We start from the raw sequence: 19,594 nt of genomic DNA on the forward strand, positions 1-19,594 counted from the left end.
AATTCTGTGTCGGAGGCGAAATAAAAGATGTAAATCGATGTGTGTTTGCAAGAAATATTGGTGGTGTTCATTTAAACAGATAAATTTGCCTTTCGCATATACGTATATTTTTATCCACTGTTTTATATAAGCGAGCAAAAAAGAATATTTGTTGCCCCTTATCGAGAAACTTGGGTCCGGTTTAGTTAATATACAACGATATTGGGTTGTTGTATCCAAACGCATAACCCGAATCCAAAAACTTTAACATACACATGTTTTCAAAGGATTCACATTTTATTTAAGATAAATGTTTAAAATTTCCTACCACTAGCTTATTAATAAACTCTGTTTGCACTATGCACTTTTTTTTTTGCAAATTTCGACGTGGGTTCTGCGCAAAAATACTGTGGACGGCGTAGCCGGAGTGATATGCACATGAAATGTTGTATACCTTTGACATGCGGAAGCCCCCCCCCCTCCCCCCCGCAACACAGAAAGGAAAGTTCTACTTAGTAAGGGTTATAATCCTTAAGCGCGGCCGAAGGCAGAAGTAAGCGCAACAGGTGGTGGACCTAACATAGTGCATGTTTTCAATGGCTTGGAAAAAGGTGTTATTGCATTAACTGGATTGAGAACCAGAGCTTCAGGCATAGGAGGAGTTCTGGCTTATGGTTCAACAATTCAACCAAAAGCGGACATAGATGCGCCCGTTACTATGCCCGACAGCTCCGCATACGTTTGTGAATCCATTGCCATAGCGCCCTACTCTGCTGCTATAATTGCAAATACATCAGAATCCATAATTTTCCTCAAAATATGTAAAATTAACCAATTTTACAATAAACAAGCACATGATGAGTGTTTTTTTAATTCCTTTCCACTTTGTTTTCCTTCATTCAGCTATCTTCGAAAAACAACTCATAGCTGGCAATGCTGCACATGTTTCCGCAAGGGTTGCAGCCTGTGGATTTTTCATTTTTCGTAGCGTAGCCACGAATTACGAATTACGAAAATTCGGGTTCTAGAATAAGGGCGTAAAATTCGGTCTAGCTCAAATTAGGTTTGAAAACCCTTCTGCTCCATATATTTCGCGTTGAAAACTTATAAGCTTACATACAGTTCGCAATAGACGGATTATTTCTGGCCTAATGTTCTTACATAATGCTTTGAGTGGAGCAATTGACTGCCCTGCCCTTTTAGATCTCATTAAACTCAATGCTCCAATGAGAATTCTTCGTCAACATGATTTGTTAGCGATTGATTTTTGTATAACCAAATATGCGCTAAATCAACCAGTTATTAGGGTAATGAGTGAGTTCAATGCTTTATGTAAAGACAATAATGTCAACATATTCGCTAATCGCATAGAATTAAAAAAAAAAAACATTTACTCTATTCGCAAATTTTTATTTATTAAATGTTGTTATTTAGTCTAAGATTTTGTAAATCATAGACTCGAAATAAATAAATAAATATGGGAAAGCGCATACCCTGAGGAAGGAGTTGTTTGCCAGCAGAATGGGGATCCAAAGCATTCTGAGAAGATTCGACACCGCCGGCTGCTTGAGCAAGATTTTCCCCTAATCCATTGGCCAGCTCAAAGTCCAGATCTTAAAATTTTAGGCTGTGGTCAGGAGGGGATTGGCAATTGCAGAAAATTTCAAAGCAATCTGCTTATTAAAAAAGTTATGTTACTGTAAATAATAAGATGTCATACATTCACTAATTTTTGATCGCCACTGTTCATTGCCTTGATAACTGAAGCTGGTAATACTTTTTCAGCTCATTTAAATTTGAAATGGTCTCAGGTTGATTAACCAATTATTTGGTACATAGGAAATATATTTCTAGAGTGAAATATAAAAATTTCATGAGCATTTTCTAACTGTATACTAAGAAACGTAAAGTGCTTAAAACCTTGATTAAAACAATAGGAAAAAATCACCTATATTTAAACAAGTTTCAATACGATAATGGGTATTATGTTGCAAATAAAACTTGAAAGGTACAATAACTATTCATTATACGATTGATGTTTTTTACAAGTATATATGTTTTAAACATGTTTTAAAAAACAAGTGTTTAAAACATTGCCAACCCTGGGTAGCGCACACTGCTAACCACTCCACCACAGCGGTAGCCCATTTTAGGTATAGTAAAAATTCAATATGCATATACAGTTACGGTCTTATCAATAGCATCTCCTTTTCAAAAAATTTAATATGTTATAAAACTATCAGCCTCATTGCGTAAGTACTAAAATAGGCTAAGTTGTACGACTTGACAACATTGGCATTGTCTACTGTCGTGCCGAAATAAGTAAACGACGAAAATCGTCGAAAACTATACAGTGCTGGAAATTTTAGGCAATGGCGTGAATTTTCGATACGATTTGGCTCTCGAAAAACGACTTGCATTCGAATATTCAAAGAAATTCTAACACTTCGAGAAACCAGTTTGAAATTTAGATGAAAATTTGTTGAATTTTTTCTTAGTTTCCTGCATAGCCTAAACGATGGGTTTATATGGCTTTTGCTAGAGAATGAACTGTATTTTACACCAACACAATATCACTTGGAAATGTTCGTTCCCACGACAGTCGGGTCTACGTCACCGGAACGACCCAGATTTATATCTGGCCAAGGACTGTCACTCCAGCAACACTCCCTAAAATCCCTTTGGGGAACGTATGCTGATACAACAACAACAACAACTTGGAAATATTGGTGCTATTGATATGACCGATACTGTATATCGACTGCTGAGTGGAAGATCGACCTATCTCGGTAGCCAGTTCGAAAACGCCCTATCTCAGTAAACTTTTAAAGAACACCCTATTTCAAAATCCAGTTCTAAAACGCCCTACCTCAGTTGCGGGTTCAATCTGTTATTATTATTATTATATGTGACCTGGTCTACGAAAAGGGAGCTTACGTGCGAAAACTAGTTTGTGAAAAAGCTGTTAAAAGTAAGCAACTCGTTTCGTCAGTTTCTCATTATCTCGTTAATTGTTCTCCGCGCCGGACGTCCAGTAAGTGTTGTTGTTGGTCCAGTAAGTGTTGTTGTTGGTCGGAATATTATTAGAGTTCATCGTGTAAGTTGCTAGTGTGGAACATTTAAAAAAGTAACACTGAAGAAGTGACGTTTACTGTTTCTGTTGATTATCGTCTTCGCATTTCGCATGAAATGAAACATGAGTGTTGATGAGGAGTTCAGTGCCGTATACGGACAATATTTCCATGAAAAGGATGATGAAAACGATGATGAAAACTATGAAGAGAGCGATGATGATGAAGACGAAGTATGTGTATCTCAGGCAGAAGATGATACCGAACAAACTTTTGTTAAGATGGACCTGTATGTTGTTGATGTAAAGGAGGAGGAGCTGGTAACAAAATTTCTGTCAAAAGATTGTTGTAATAATGAATGCCATACACTGATACCACGGGAAATGATCGAGAGTACGCGGAACAATTGTTTAGAGATGTCGAAAAATGAACTTGATTTAGTGATACTAAGTCACATCGTCAGTGGTACATCTATCACAATATTCGCAGCTTAGTTTCGGATATATCTAAAGTAGATATTGTGGCTCCATTGCCGAAAGATTTGCCATCGAAGAAACGGAAGGCAAAAACTAGTGAAGATGTTCTCAAACCAGACGAGGAACCAGGTCCATCTTCCTCAGGATCAACACGTAAAAAGATCTCAAGGAAAACGACAACAAAGAAAAATACATAAACTACTCAGCATTATTATTTTTGGCCCATAATACGTTTTTCTAGTGTATAATCATGTTTATAGCTTATAATTCAATGTATTTTGTTCATTACCAATAAATTATATTTTGTCGTATTTTTACTCTTCTTTCTCTACATTTTTAGTACACTTCTAAGCAAGTTAGGATTTTCTGCTTTTCACCACGTGAAAAAGCATCTCATCTTCCATACGAATCAACCAAAAAGTGAAAATTGATTTTTTGACACCTAAGCCCCCTTTCCGTAGACCAGGTCACATATTATTATTGTGACTCATCGGTGTTTAAGAAAAAATTCCCGATTCGAGCACAGCGTTATTAGCCAGTTTTTGTCCGATGCTTAACCACTCCGAACCGAACTTTTATGTCCAGTCATTCTCTAGTCCCAAACAAAAGAGGTTTTGCTCGAGTAAACATTTCAAAGTATTGTCCCATAGTCAATTTGGTATAGCGAAATTCTTATACATTTAATTATCCTGGAATTCTTAAATTCTTAATTTTTTTACATTTTATTTGCCACAGGCTTCGAGAAGTATCTGACAAAATTAACAGGTTTGGTGTTGGCACGCTGAGAGTATTTGAACAACTTAAAACACCAGTTAAGGAAATTGTGATCGGTCCAAGTCACATCGGAGTACTTTTGGAAGATGGAAAGGCATTTCGAGCAGCTTTTTCAATTAATTCAGAGCGTATTGATTTAAATAGGATCGATAACAACAAAAAGTGAGTATTGTCAAAAGTCTACTAAAAGTTAACTAAATTGTTTTTCTTTTAATTTTCAGCCCCTCAAACAATATCTCGAATGTTTCTAACAATTCAAAAAATGCTGCCACATCGTCGTCAAGACAACTTGCACGTTCTAGAGCCCGACTTATGCGCACAACTGGAAGATCTGGGTCTGGAAGCCAGAGTTCCGGCTCACGTAGCACTGGTGTAATCATAGGCGGTGGCGGCTCGAGCCGTCCGATTGTGACTGTACCAGCAACTTATGTTCCTGAAGAATTAATATCACAAGCGGAAGTAGTTCTTCAGGGTAAAAGCAGAAATCTCATAATACGAGAATTGCAGGTATGTTCTTGTATTTATATTTATGCTAAAGAAAAATAAGCATATTTGGTATTTTAGAGGACTAACTTGGACGTTAATTTGGCAGTTAACAATTTGCTTTCTCGAGACGACGAAGAAGCAGAAGACACTGAGGACGCTGGAGACAACTATGTTCCAGAAGATTTAATATCATTATTGGATAATGGATTTCATGGAGATAATAGCAGTGTGATAATAGATCCATCAGATGGTCTTTTTTCCGAAGAAATATTCAGCAACTATTCCAGTATTCGCAAGTAACTAAATTTTCTCCTTGTACAAAACAAACGCAAAAAAAGGCCTAGCACTTCGCTATATTAACAGCCTGACAATTAAGCAGATAGTGACCTTTATGGTACCCCACCCAATATATACCACGTGTCATAATTATAAGCACACCACATATTGACAAGTTTTAATGAGCGTGTCAGATTGGCAATATTTCCATCATTCGTTATCAAATTGAGAAAGAGAAATTTTACTTCGATGTATGAACAACCAGAAAGACATTTCTGTCACATTTCGGAAATCAGTTTCAGAAATAAAAGTTGCCAGATGTGACTGCAATTGAGAGAGCGCAAATCGATTTCGGAAATATATTTCCACTTGCTCGTGCTGCACTAGCAATCTCGGAAATAAAAAACCTCTTTCGAAAGGCACTTTATATGCAAGGTGTGACTGCTCATGCAACTGCTTTCTGAAATTTCTCAATTTGAGAGCCTTTTGGACATATATTGCATTGCCACGTCTGACAGGCTCGTTAACATTTTATCTTGTGGTTGTTATTATTATTGTGGCGACTACAACAACCCCGCCCAGATCGGCTAGTACCTCAATCGTCGTCATCAAGCTCCACTAACGGGAGTCGCAAGTCTATAGGGTCCGTCCAAAGAGGCGTTAGTTGAGTGGGGTTTAGTGGGCATGGGAAGAGATGTCGGATTTGGGCACATCTGCATCTAAACTGCTCAGGTACGAGTTTAACCTGCTGCAGTAACCAGAGCGAAGTTGTGCTATTGTGCTCCGAGTCCCCCGACGCATACGAAGCTCTCCCCCTTATTCTAGAACCCGAATTTTCGTAATTCGTAATTCGTAACTACGCTACGAAAAACGAAAAATCCACATGCTGCAACTCTTGCGGAAACATTTGCAGCATTGCCAGCTATCAGTTGTTTTTCGAAGATAGCTGAATGAAGGAAAACAAAGTGGAAAGGAATTTTAAAAAAAAAACACTCATCATGTACTTGTTTATTGTAAAATTGGTTAATTTTACATATATTGAGGAAAATTATGGATTCTGATGCATTTGCAATTATAGCAGCAGAGTAAGAGGGCGCTATGGCAATGGATTCACAAAGGTATGCGGAGCTGTCGGGCATAGTAACCATGAGCGCATCTATGTCGCTTCTGGTTGAATTGTAGAACCAAAGCCAGAACTCCTGCTGAAGCCCTGGTTCTCAATCCAGTTAATGCAATAAAAGCTTCTTCCAAGCCATTGAAAACATGCACTTTGTTAGGTCCACCACCTGTTGCGCTTGCTTCTGCCTTCGGCCGCGCTTAGGGATTATAACCCTTACTAAGTAGAATTCTCCTTTCTGTGATGCCGGAGAAAAGGGGCTTCCGCATGTCAAAGGTATACAACATTTCTTGTGCATATCACTCCGGCTACGCCGTCCACAGTATTTTTGCGCAGAACCCACGTCGAAATTTGCAAAAAAGTGCATAGTGCAAACCGAGTTTATTAATAAGCTAGTGGTAGGAAATTCGAAACATTTACATATCTTAAATAAAATGTGAATCCTTTAATTACACATGTATCTTAAAGTTTTTGGATTCGGTCTATGCGTTTGGACACAACAACCGAAAATCATTGTAAAAATAACTAAACCGGACCCAAGCAACAAAGATTCTTTTTTGGTCGTTTATTAAAGCAGTGGATAAAAATATACGTATATGCGAAAGGTAAATTTATCTGTNCATATCTTAAATAAAATGTGAATCCTTTAATTACACATGTATCTTAAAGTTTTTGGATTCGGTCTATGCGTTTGGACACAACAACCGAAAATCATTGTAAAAATAACTAAACCGGACCCAAGCAACAAAGATTCTTTTTTGGTCGTTTATTAAAGCAGTGGATAAAAATATACGTATATGCGAAAGGTAAATTTATCTGTTTAAATGAACACCAACAATATTTCTTGCAAACACACATCGTTTTACATCGTTTATTTCGCCTCCGACACAGACTTGTTTTCGTACAAAATTGCGCAAAAAAGCTCACTCGTTCGTTTGTAAGCATGCCATTGTTACGAATTTCGAAAGTTCAAAAATACGATTCGGATTACAGCACACTATTTCTACGATGCGTAGCAAAATCCGAATACGAANGCTTCTGGTTGAATTGTAGAACCAAAGCCAGAACTCCTGCTGAAGCCCTGGTTCTCAATCCAGTTAATGCAATAAAAGCTTCTTCCAAGCCATTGAAAACATGCACTTTGTTAGGTCCACCACCTGTTGCGCTTGCTTCTGCCTTCGGCCGCGCTTAGGGATTATAACCCTTACTAAGTAGAATTCTCCTTTCTGTGATGCCGGAGAAAAGGGGCTTCCGCATGTCAAAGGTATACAACATTTCTTGTGCATATCACTCCGGCTACGCCGTCCACAGTATTTTTGCGCAGAACCCACGTCGAAATTTGCAAAAAAGTGCATAGTGCAAACCGAGTTTATTAATAAGCTAGTGGTAGAAAATTCGAAACATTTATATATCTTAAATAAAATGTGAATCCTTTAATTACACATGTATCTTAAAGTTTTTGGATTCGGTCTATGCGTTTGGACACAACAACCGAAAATCATTGTAAAAATAACTAAACCGGACCCAAGCAACAAAGATTCTTTTTTGGTCGTTTATTAAAGCAGTGGATAAAAATATACGTATATGCGAAAGGTAAATTTATCTGTTTAAATGAACACCAACAATATTTCTTGCAAACACACATCGTTTTACATCGTTTATTTCGCCTCCGACACAGACTTGTTTTCGTACAAAATTGCGCAAAAAAGCTCACTCGTTCGTTTGTAAGCATGCCATTGTTACGAATTTCGAAAGTTCAAAAATACGATTCGGATTACAGCACACTATTTCTACGATGCGTAGCAAAATCCGAATACGAAAGAGTTGCAGAATAGGGGTGTCTGCGTCGTCCACGTCAGGTGGTTGTATGCCCAAAACATTGCATTGTATGCATTCACAGGACGGGAGCCCATGTAACTTGAGACCGACACCACTATTGCGAGTGTCGCCTAGTAGTAGATAAACGACTATTATTGGATTATCGAATACTTTTTAAATTACGCAGCACCAGTGTGGTCGCCGAGGACTAGTAGGACGCAGTGGATGAAGCTGCAGACGACGCAAAACACCGCGCTACGGACAGCGACTGGATGCCTTCTGATGTCGCCTGAACACCACCTACACGAAGAGTCAAAATTACTCCCGATCAAGGAGCTTAATACAATGCACTGCAAGCAGTTCCTTGTTGGGAGCCATAGACGTGGTCACCCAAATGGGCAGCTGCTTGCAGAAGAGCCCTCGCCCAGGCACGTCAGGAGGCATATCTACGAACTGACGGACGAAGGCCAGAGGTTCATTAAACAACCTCTGGACCCGTCAGCTTATCGACAGGCCCTGAGCGGCATTCACAGGGAGTCAGTCTCGAGTTATGTAGACTCTAGACCTGTGACTGCCGTTCTAGGCGCACAACCACTACCAACCTGAGCAGACTGAACGCAGATGTAGCAAATGAGGGTTCGGCATGCGGAGTGACACCTCATGACTCGAAACATCTCTTCGTATGCCCGGAAAACCCGACAACCCTAACGCCTTTGTCCCTGTGGACCGAGCTATCGAGGCTGCACGCTTCATTCCCACGACAGCCGGTTCTACGTACCGGAGCGAGTCGGGTTTTACCCGACCAAGGGCTGTTGTTTCGGCGATCTAACGCCGTTTAGGTCGGCGAAATCAATCCAACGTTGTTCGATAATGGGGCTACATGTGCTCCGTATTCTTCTGCTCAGGGCTGGCAGAAAGTCAAACCCAGGGCCAGAAATATACATCTGCTGCGTATGCCAGAGACGACTGCATACAAACTCCACCTCGGTCAGGTCCAGTGCCGCAAACGAACACAATAGCACCCACACACCTCCGCCGGCATCTCCTAGTCCCTCCGACAATCTGCTCTGGTTGTCAGTCCAGAATATACCGTAACGTGACATCAGTCAAGTGCAACTCCTGCCTTGGCTGGTGTCTCTTTAGGGCATGCTCAGGACTTCGCAACACGCGAGATTGAACGAGTGACTATGTGGGCCCCTGATGTGCTGCCCAGTCGCATACCTCCGCCGCGACACCGGCAACCACCACCACAAGGCAGCACCCCATTTTGCAGCACATACAGCAGGGAGCCGGCAGGCAACACAACTCCTTAACTCTACACATAGCAATTGGTCTCCCAAGGCACACAAAGGTGCTACAATTTAACTGTAACGGACTCCAGAGTAAGATCGAGGAGATAACTGTCTTTACGGGAGGGCATGGAATATTAATAGATGCGGTCCAAGAGACGAAGTTGCACGGCAATTCATCCTTGTTGTATTGCGCCGGATACAAAGTGCAGCGTCGAGATCGCGAGCGAGACAATGGTGGAGGTTTAGCGTTCATCACGCACCACACCGTGAAGTATCGTCTTATTGAAGCAGACATCGACCACAAGGATACTATCCTAGATTGTCAGGGTATTGCTATCCAGTCAGGCGATGTTGAGCTCGAAATATTTAACGTATACATACCCCCTGTCACCAGCTGCCCGGCAGGATAACACCCTGAAATAGGTGCGCTACTCAGAGGTGAAAACCGTATGGTAGTTGGTGACTTTAACGCGCACCACGATCTTTGGCACTCAACCCTGTCAAATGATCGTAGGGAAATACATCTGCCTGAGCAGATAGACGATTCGACATTCTGCACAATGAACGACGACGCACCCACCAGGATTATGGGCAGCTGCTGCAGCTCGCCAGATCTAACAATTGTCAGCGCTGGTCTGATAAACAGCGTATCATGGTGACCTATGCTGACCCTAGCATCAGACCATCTGTCCAGAGTCATCTCGATTGATAAACCTGCCGACTTTGCTTCCGTGGATCACCGGACCTATATCAACTTTTCCAAAGCTGACTGGAAAGGCTTCGCGTATGTTACTGAAGGCGCCTTCACTGCACTGCCCATACTTACCGACGTTCACGTAGGTGAACGTAAATTCCGCAAGGTTGTCACTGCTGCTGTAGCTCGCTTCATCCCAGCAGGATGTATTAAGGATCCACGTACGAACTTTTCTGCTGAAGCGGCTGTTCTAACCGATGAGAGCGACAACCTTCGTCAGGCCGATCCCGGAAATCCCCGTATCAGGGATCTCCATTCGGAGATTCGGCAACTTGTGAAAGTACATAAGCGGAAGAAATGGAAAGAGCATTTGAAGACCTGCAACTTCGCCTCTGGTGTGAGCAGGCTTTGGTCAACCGTGAGGTCGTTGTCCAACCCGGCGAAGCGTGACGACAGAGTCGAAATAGACTTTGGTGACCACGATTTGTCGGACCCGGAGCGATGCGCGAGTTATTTTAGCTGGCAGTTCATTCTGCATCCTCCGGTGGATAAAGCCAATCGTCGAGTGACCAGAAGGCTGCACAAAATGCCAAACGTTCCCACGACAGTCGGGTCTACGTAACCGGAACGACCCAGATTTATATTTGACCAAGGACTGTCACTCCAGCAACACTCCCCAAAAACTCTTTGGGGAACTTGTATGCAGCTACAACAACAACAACAACAACAACAACAACAACAACAACAAAATGCCAAAACCCAGTGCGCCCCTTGTTTTCACCAGCGGTGAGGTAAGGGGAGCCATCGGGAAGGCGAAGCCTCCAAAGCCATTGGACCCGACGGAATATGCATGTTGATGCTGAAAAATTTGGGTCCTGCGGGAGTAGTGTACCTAAGGAGGTCCTCAACCTGTCTATGGCCACTCTCGTCATTCCAGACATCTAGAAGACGGGGAGAGTGGTCCCACTGCTCAAACCGGGAAAACCAGCCAACAAAGGAGAGTCTTATCGCCCGATAACCCTCCCCGGTAGCGAAGACACTAAGGGCCCTGCTACTCCCGTACTGTACGAACCAACTGACCCCAGCGAAGCATCAGCATGGGTTCCGTAAAGTGCATAGCACAACAACAACACTTAACGCCATAAACACTCAGATAACTCGTGGCCTTAAACGAAACCGCCCCTGTGAGNTCCAGAGTCATCTCGATTGATAAACCTGCCGACTTTGCTTCCGTGGATCACCGGACCTATATCAACTTTTCCAAAGCTGACTGGAAAGGCTTCGCGTATGTTACTGAAGGCGCCTTCACTGCACTGCCCATACTTACCGACGTTCACGTAGGTGAACGTAAATTCCGCAAGGTTGTCACTGCTGCTGTAGCTCGCTTCATCCCAGCAGGATGTATTAAGGATCCACGTACGAACTTTTCTGCTGAAGCGGCTGTTCTAACCGATGAGAGCGACAACCTTCGTCAGGCCGATCCCGGAAATCCCCGTATCAGGGATCTCCATTCGGAGATTCGGCAACTTGTGAAAGTACATAAGCGGAAGAAATGGAAAGAGCATTTGAAGACCTGCAACTTCGCCTCTGGTGTGAGCAGGCTTTGGTCAACCGTGAGGTCGTTGTCCAACCCGGCGAAGCGTGACGACAGAGTCGAAATAGACTTTGGTGACCACGATTTGTCGGACCCGGAGCGATGCGCGAGTTATTTTAGCTGGCAGTTCATTCTGCATCCTCCGGTGGATAAAGCCAATCGTCGAGTGACCAGAAGGCTGCACAAAATGCCAAACGTTCCCACGACAGTCGGGTCTACGTAACCGGAACGACCCAGATTTATATTTGACCAAGGACTGTCACTCCAGCAACACTCCCCAAAAACTCTTTGGGGAACTTGTATGCAGCTACAACAACAACAACAACAACAACAACAACAACAACAACAAAATGCCAAAACCCAGTGCGCCCCTTGTTTTCACCAGCGGTGAGGTAAGGGGAGCCATCGGGAAGGCGAAGCCTCCAAAGCCATTGGACCCGACGGAATATGCATGTTGATGCTGAAAAATTTGGGTCCTGCGGGAGTAGTGTACCTAAGGAGGTCCTCAACCTGTCTATGGCCACTCTCGTCATTCCAGACATCTAGAAGACGGGGAGAGTGGTCCCACTGCTCAAACCGGGAAAACCAGCCAACAAAGGAGAGTCTTATCGCCCGATAACCCTCCCCGGTAGCGAAGACACTAAGGGCCCTGCTACTCCCGTACTGTACGAACCAACTGACCCCAGCGAAGCATCAGCATGGGTTCCGTAAAGTGCATAGCACAACAACAACACTTAACGCCATAAACACTCAGATAACTCGTGGCCTTAAACGAAACCGCCCCTGTGAGAGAACTATTCTAGTAGCGTAGGACCTGTCCAAGGCGTTCGACACTGTCAGTCATTCAACGCTACTAGAAAATATAGAGGCCTCCTCACTCCCACAGGGACTCAAACGGTGGTCGGCGAATTACCTGAGTGGCCGACACTCGTCAGTAATTTTCTGAGACAAAACCAGCAAGCCACGTAAAATTAAACAGGGGTACCACAGGATGGTTTCCTGTCTCCACTATTGTTTAATTATTACATTTCAAAGCTTCCTCAACCACCAAAGGGTGTCAATATTGTCTCCTATGCTGACGATTGTTCGATCATGGCGTCTGGGAATGGAATTGATGAGTTGTGCTCGAAAGTAAACGGTTATCTCGCCGAACTTTCTCGCTTCTAGACTGCAAGGAGCCTTGCCCTATCCCCTGCGAAATCCTCGGCAACCCTATTTACACCTGGACGAAGGAGGTCAGACCGTAACTGGGTATTCACGTTGATGGCTCAACAATACCGACGGTGAATAACCCGAAAATTCTCGGAGTTACCTTCGACAGTCTGCTCTGCTTCTCGGTGCATACAACCGCAATTGTCAGCAAAGTACAGAACCGCAACAATGTCCTCAAGTCGCTGTCCGGCAGCACTTGGGGCAAAGAAAAAGAAACGTTGTTGGCAACATACAAGGCGATTGGCCGGCCGGTTCTAAACTATGCCTATGCAGTGGATGAAACTACAGACTTGCCAGAACACGGCACTATGAACAGCGACCGGATGCCTCCTGATGACGCCCCAACACCACCTACACAACGAATCCCAGATGCTCCCAGTCAAGGAGCATAATACAATGCTCTGCAAGAAGTTCCTTGTGGGGACCCACAGACATGGTCATCCCAAAAAACAGCTGCTTGCAGAAGAGCCCTCGCCAAGGCACGTCAGGATGCATCTCTACGAACTGACGGACGAAGTCCAGAGGTTTATTAAACAACCTCTGGACCCGTCAACTTACCGACGGGCCCTGAACGGTATTCACAGGGGATCAGTCTCGAGTTATGTAGACTCCCGCCCTGTGAATGCCGTTCTAGGCACACAACCACCGGACGTGGACGGGACAGAACTTTGTCTGCCTCGGGAGACCCGCACTACAATAGCCCAACTTCGCTCTGGCTATGGCAGCAGGCTAAACTCTTGCCTGAGCAGAATCAATGAGGATGTGTCTAACCAATGCCCGGAATGTGGAGAGTCGCCACTAGACTCTCGGCACCTCTTCACATGCCCTGAGAACCCCACTCAGCTGACGTCCCTGTCCCTATGGACAGCTCCGGTGGAAGTCGCACAATTCCTTGGCCTCCCCCTAGCTGAAATGGACGACAACGTTGACGGATGAACTGACCCGAGCGGGGCTTAGTAGCCGCTACAACAACAACAGGCTGTACGCTTCTTAGGGCTGCCGTTAGTGGAACTTGACAACAACGACTGAGATATTAACCGACCTGGGCGGGGTTCTTGTAGTCGCTACAACAACAACTAAAAACTTTTCACAGTCGCTTATTGTACGGGAAATCCACATTCGCAATACCATGGAAAGCGATAATCGAATAATAGTCGTTTATCTACTACTAGTCGACACTCGCAATAGGGGTGGGACTACCAGTGAATGCCATTCAAGGCCTGTTGATATGCTATCTGGTCCAGAGGTTGCTTTGTGAACCTATGGACTCCGGCCGTCAGTTCGTGTAGATGCCTTCTGAAGTGCCATGGCGAGGGCTCCGCTGCAAGCAAGTGTCTGACAGATCCAACGATACTGGAACGGTTCTCTCACAGGGGCGGTTGCAGTTTAGGGCAGGTGTTATCTGATTGTTTAGCGCTTTAGTGCACTTTACGGAACCCATGCTGATACATCGCTGGGGCCAGGTGGTTCCAGTAATGCGGGAGTAGCAAGCCCTTTAGTGTCTTCGCTACCTCCAGTGTCTTCGATTTATGCTATTTATTTTAGTTATGTCCTTATAAAAATAAAATTTATTCTTTAACAAAGACCTAAATAAATCCTTATGTGAAATATTTCTGAAAAATTCAACAAACTTTCGTAAAGGGGTTTAATTAGATTTATTAGACAGATTTTGACTGTGCAGTTTTGTAGCCCACTCAATGTTAGTATAATAAAGTGCAAGTTTGAAATAGCTAGGGCTTACCGTTGATTTCTGGAATTATTTTTGTTTGAAGGTGTAGCTATTTCTAAGCTGCACATTATTATACTTAAATTGAGTGGGCTAAAAAACTTCATGCTGAAAATCTTCCTAAGAAATCGTATTAAAAAGCTCGATATTTTTACGAAAGTTTGTTGAATTTTTTTAAATATGGNAGTGTGGTCGCCGGTGACTAATAGGACGCAGTGGACGAAGCTACAGACTGCACAGAACACCGCACTTAGGANTCATGCTGAAAATCTTCCTAAGAAATCGTATTAAAAAGCTCGATATTTTTACGAAAGTTTGTTGAATTTTTTTAAATATGGCACAGAGTGTGAAACTTAGATTTATTCGCCCCCTTATTCTAGAACCCGAATTTTCGTAATTCGTAATTCGTAGCTACGCTACGAAAAATGAAAAATCCACAACCTGTGCCCCCTTGCTTTCACTTGCGGTGAAGTTCAGGTGGCCATCGGGAAGGCGAAAGCCTCCAAAGCCATGGGTCCCGACGGAATATGCATGATGATGCTGCAAAATTTGGGTCCTGCGGGGGTAGCATACCTAACGGAGGTCCTCAACTTGTCTATGGCCACTCTCATCATCCCATACATCTGGAAGGTGGGGAGAGTGGTCCCACTGCTCAAACCGNCAAGCACCTGTTGCATTTGCTTCTGCCTTCGGCCGCGCTTAGGGATTATAACCCTTACTAAGTAGAATTCTCCTTTCTGTGATGCCGGAGAAGAGGGGCTTCCGCATGTCAAAGGTATACAACATTTCTTGTGCATATCACTCCGGCTACGCCGTCCACAGTATTTTTGCGCAGAACCCACATCGGAATTTGCAAAAAAGTGCATAGTGCAAACCGAGTTTATTAATAAGCTAGTGGTAGGAAATTTGAAACATTTATCTTAAATAAAATGTGAATCCTTTGATTGGACACAACAACCGAAAATCGTTGTACATTAACTAAACCGGACCCAAGTTTCTCGATAAGGGGCAACAAATATTCTTGTTTGCTCGTTTATATAAAGCTGTGGATAAAAATATACGTATATGCGAAAGGCAAATTTATCTGTTTAAATGAACACCCAATATTTCTTGCAAACACACATCGATTTACAACTTTTATTTCCCCTCCGACACAGAATTGTTTTCGTACAAAAAAAAGCTTACTCGTTCGTTTTTAGGCATGCCATTGTTACGAATTTCGAAAGTTCGAAAATACGATTCGGATTGCAGCATACTATTTCTACGATTCGTAGCAAAATGTATGAAGAAAAAAAATATTTTTTGCCCAGCGAAATGCCGGGACACGTATAACTTCTTTTTTACCGATATAACTTTCCCCGGTAGTTTGAACCCTTCCCGATCACTGACCCCTACCATATGTCTCACAGTGTAATAGGAGTGTTCGCTATGCAACTGCCAGTAAGAATTAGCCAGTAACAAAATAAGGTACCTTACTCTCCCAAAGAGAGAAATTTACTAAGTTTTGCGCGAATAGGAATTAGCAAACATTTGCAAGCTTCACTGCCAGCTGGCGTCCACGGTTGCATTTCGAGCATAATACATTTTTTAAATTATTTCAGGTGGAAAACAAAACATGACCTATACGTATATTTCTTATTATTCTGACTTTCTTCAACATACGCTTCAATTTCTTTGTGGAAGTCACTGTCGGATTTCCTATATCGACAGTGGTGTCGATACTGAGTACCTTTTAAATGTTTGGAATTAATTAAATTAATAGAATAAACAAATATTTACATACTTCTTTCATTAGTAAATCGCAACAAGATTGTTAAATTTTAAATTTAACCAACTTGTTGATTTAAATTAATTTTTGACAAACTAAGTGCAACAATTATTAATAATTGTTTCTCTTGTAAATAAATAAATAAATAAACAAAATTTTTACAAAAATGCAACCGTGTGCCACAATCCTGCTTGCAAATTCTTACTGGCAAAAATTTTCCCAGCACGAATTTGCAACTTCCCCTCCAAATGAAATGTCAAAATTGTGCTCTCTCCTTGCAAATTTTACTGGATTTTTGGCTAAACGAACACGATTTGGTAACAATTGGTACCAACTTGTACAAATTTTTTGCATAGCGAACACTCCTAATTATGACACGGAGTGTAGCTACCATATTTTTAACCAACTTCACAAAAGGAGAAGGATTATCAATTCGTCCGAATATTTTTTTTTCGCATATATCGTCCACGTTAACCGATTTCTATAATTCTTTTTTTAAAGGAAAGGTGTTACCTCACAGGTGTGCCATATTAATTTGGTTTAGATCCGATCATCGGATCATGAAGAAATGTACGATAATTTTAAATTTTTATATGAGAATTTAAGTCGGTTTTGTTTTTTGTTTAAAAATTACTTTTATATTTATTATTTTTGCATTTTTTAACCGGCTTCAAAAAAAAGGAGGAGGTTATCAATTCGTCGCAATATTTTTTTATGTATGTTACCGCATAACGTTGGACCACGTTAACCGATTTATATAATTGAAAAGGAGGAGGCTATCCTTTCGTCGGAATATATATATATTTTATGTTTGTTATCGCATAACTTTGGAACACGTTAGCGGATTTCTATAATTCTTTTTTAAAGGAACGGTGGTACGTCAGAGGTGGTCCCATATTAATTTGGTTGAGATTCGATCATCGGACCATGAAGAAATGAATGGTATTCTTAAATTTGTATATGAGAATTAAAGTCGGTTTTGATTTTTTCTTAAAAATTGTTGGTTATTGAGCTTGAGGTCTTTTTATATGTAAAATTATTGTGGAAAAAACAGAAGTTACAGCTGCTATTTCGGTGATAACTACATATTACTAGACTTCTTGACTGGGATTCGACACAGCGAGCCCAGCGTACGAAGTCAATGGTCTACCCACTGCGCTATGTTTCGCCCTAGAAACTGTTGTCGCTGTTTCCACTTTTTCATATGCCAACCCCAACTACAATCTAGGGCAGCTATTCTGCTGCTATTTAGACTTGATCACGTGGTTATTGTGGTTGTTGTTTTTTGTTTGTTAGTTAGCTTCTATTTTTGGAAAAAAATGGCAAATTGCAAGTTGCTCAAAATTCGCGTTGATTTTTCATAATTCCATTTTCTGAAGGTGTTGTTTTGGGGATGCAGGTTTACAGCCCATCAAATTGCTCAAAATTTGCGTTATTTTTGAGAATTTTTTTTTTATATTGAAACAAAAAAGGTTTTCTATATTGAAGAAAATGCACAACACCGTCCGTAAAATAAATTATGAACAATCAACACGACTTTTGACCAACTTGAAACTTGTACGTTTTTATACAGAAATTGAATGGGCTTTGTAGATACCTAAAAATGCTCTCAAAATTCTGATTAGATAGCTCGATTAGAGACAGTAATGCCATGTTCATATTTATGCCAGTTTTTGAATTTTGATTATTTATTTATAAAAACATGGTTCATTCAGTACCGTAAACCAAATAAATCAAAACTTCAAAATTTGTGAAAAACTTGCGAAAATTCATCAAAGTTCAAAAAATTATCAAAATTTCAAGTTTTTTAATCAAAATGTTTAGAAAATTTGGGTATTAAAACCCGTCCAATTTTAGTATAAAAAGGGCAAGTTTCAAGTTGCTCAAAATTCGCGTTGATTTTTCATAATTTCTTTTGCTATAGAAAACTTTTAGAACATACTTTGTATGGAAGAAAATGCGAAACACGCTTAACCAAAAAATTCTCAAAAATCAACGCAGAATTTGGAGCAACTTGATTAAAAAGCTTGAAATTTTGATAATTTTTGGAAATTTGTTGAATTTTCGCAACTTTTGATCAAATTTAAAGCTCTAAAGCAGAGCTGGGCAATTTTTGCTCGCGAGCAACGACAGCGCCGCAGTTCGTATACGTATACAGAAGCATAGCAGCGAACTTCGATTCAGTCTGCTTGCATATTTCACCAAGGTAACATCACGCTCGGCTGTTGATTGTTTTTCTTCGTAATTTTAGAATACGCTTGCCACATTTTTTGTAGGAAATTGACAAAAAATCCCCAAAGCAAAAAGTGGTGTATTTTTCTTCGATTGGTGTTTGCGTGAGTTTTCTACGATTCAAACACAAAATAGTGCGACTCTATATAAGAACTACAGTTTATAGTTCAAAGAACCTTCAACACCCACAATGTCTATTATGCTGTCATTCCTACGTATTTTTAATATAAGTAGACTGAATTTTTCATGCCGTGTGAATTTAAAAAAATATAAAATGGGCTTCTTGCTGACCACTAGTTTTGAAATAAGTTCCATGATTTTTTTTCAAAAAGGGCACAAATTGCATACTTTATTTTAGAAAAATTGTTTTATATCTAAAGAAATGATAGAGAAATATAAATGCTGGTTTATGGCCAGATATACTTAATGAATAATATTTATAAGTTATACTCTATTTTTAGGACTAAATACCTATTTTTACGATTATCCTTAAACCTCGTCCGGATTTCCCAAATCTCTCGGTTCGTATCGCTGGATTGTTAAATAAATGGTAACGATGACCAAATTGTAGTACAATTAACTTTATTGTACAACAAACAATTTACAATACTTGCTAATACAGTAAAAACACTTTACAATACTTGTTAAAGCAATAACAACGCTTTACTACTTGTTAACACAATTAAACTTATAGCTTGCTTATTCGCAACTCACTTCTCCGCTCACTTTACTTGTAGATTGCTGACTAGTAACTGTCTCAACTCCGCTGTGGCGGCGCCCTTATATACCTGCGCTGGCACTTATGGCAACTCTAGAACATTCTGAAGTTTATCGCTCATTCTCTTTCTCTCGCTGTTCGCAGTGTTCATCCAACTTGACGTTTCTCTTTGTGGAACATTCTACGTCATTCCTCGAACATTCTGCCTATTTCTCGTTGTTCGCTTTGTGTTGCCGCAGTATTCGCCACACTGCCCTCCACCTAAGTCTGATCGTCCCGATCAGACACACTTGGCGCTCCAACCGCTCCAAGTCTTTCCAAGTGGGCCACTTTCATCTTGGTCCTCGGTCTCCCCATTGTC

At 41.3% G+C, this 19,594-nt stretch overlaps 1 protein-coding gene across 1 annotated transcript in view; it reads left to right on the plus strand.

The window, feature by feature from the left end:
- Positions 1 to 19,594, plus strand: part of LOC108361703 (E3 ubiquitin-protein ligase hyd-like) — a 113,584-nt gene that overhangs the window by 51,151 nt on the left and 42,839 nt on the right. The window contains exons 2-4 of the mRNA XM_017614406.1: positions 4,262 to 4,462; positions 4,522 to 4,807; positions 4,865 to 5,082. Of these exons, the coding sequence (XP_017469895.1) occupies positions 4,262 to 4,462; positions 4,522 to 4,807; positions 4,865 to 5,082 (705 nt within the window). The remainder of the gene's footprint in view (positions 1 to 4,261; positions 4,463 to 4,521; positions 4,808 to 4,864; positions 5,083 to 19,594) is intronic.

Source organism: Rhagoletis zephyria, unplaced genomic scaffold, assembly GCF_001687245.7.
Source record: "Rhagoletis zephyria isolate East Lansing unplaced genomic scaffold, Rhagoletis_zephyria_1.1 Rzeph_scaffold_00820, whole genome shotgun sequence".
NCBI lineage: Eukaryota > Metazoa > Arthropoda > Insecta > Diptera > Tephritidae > Rhagoletis > Rhagoletis zephyria.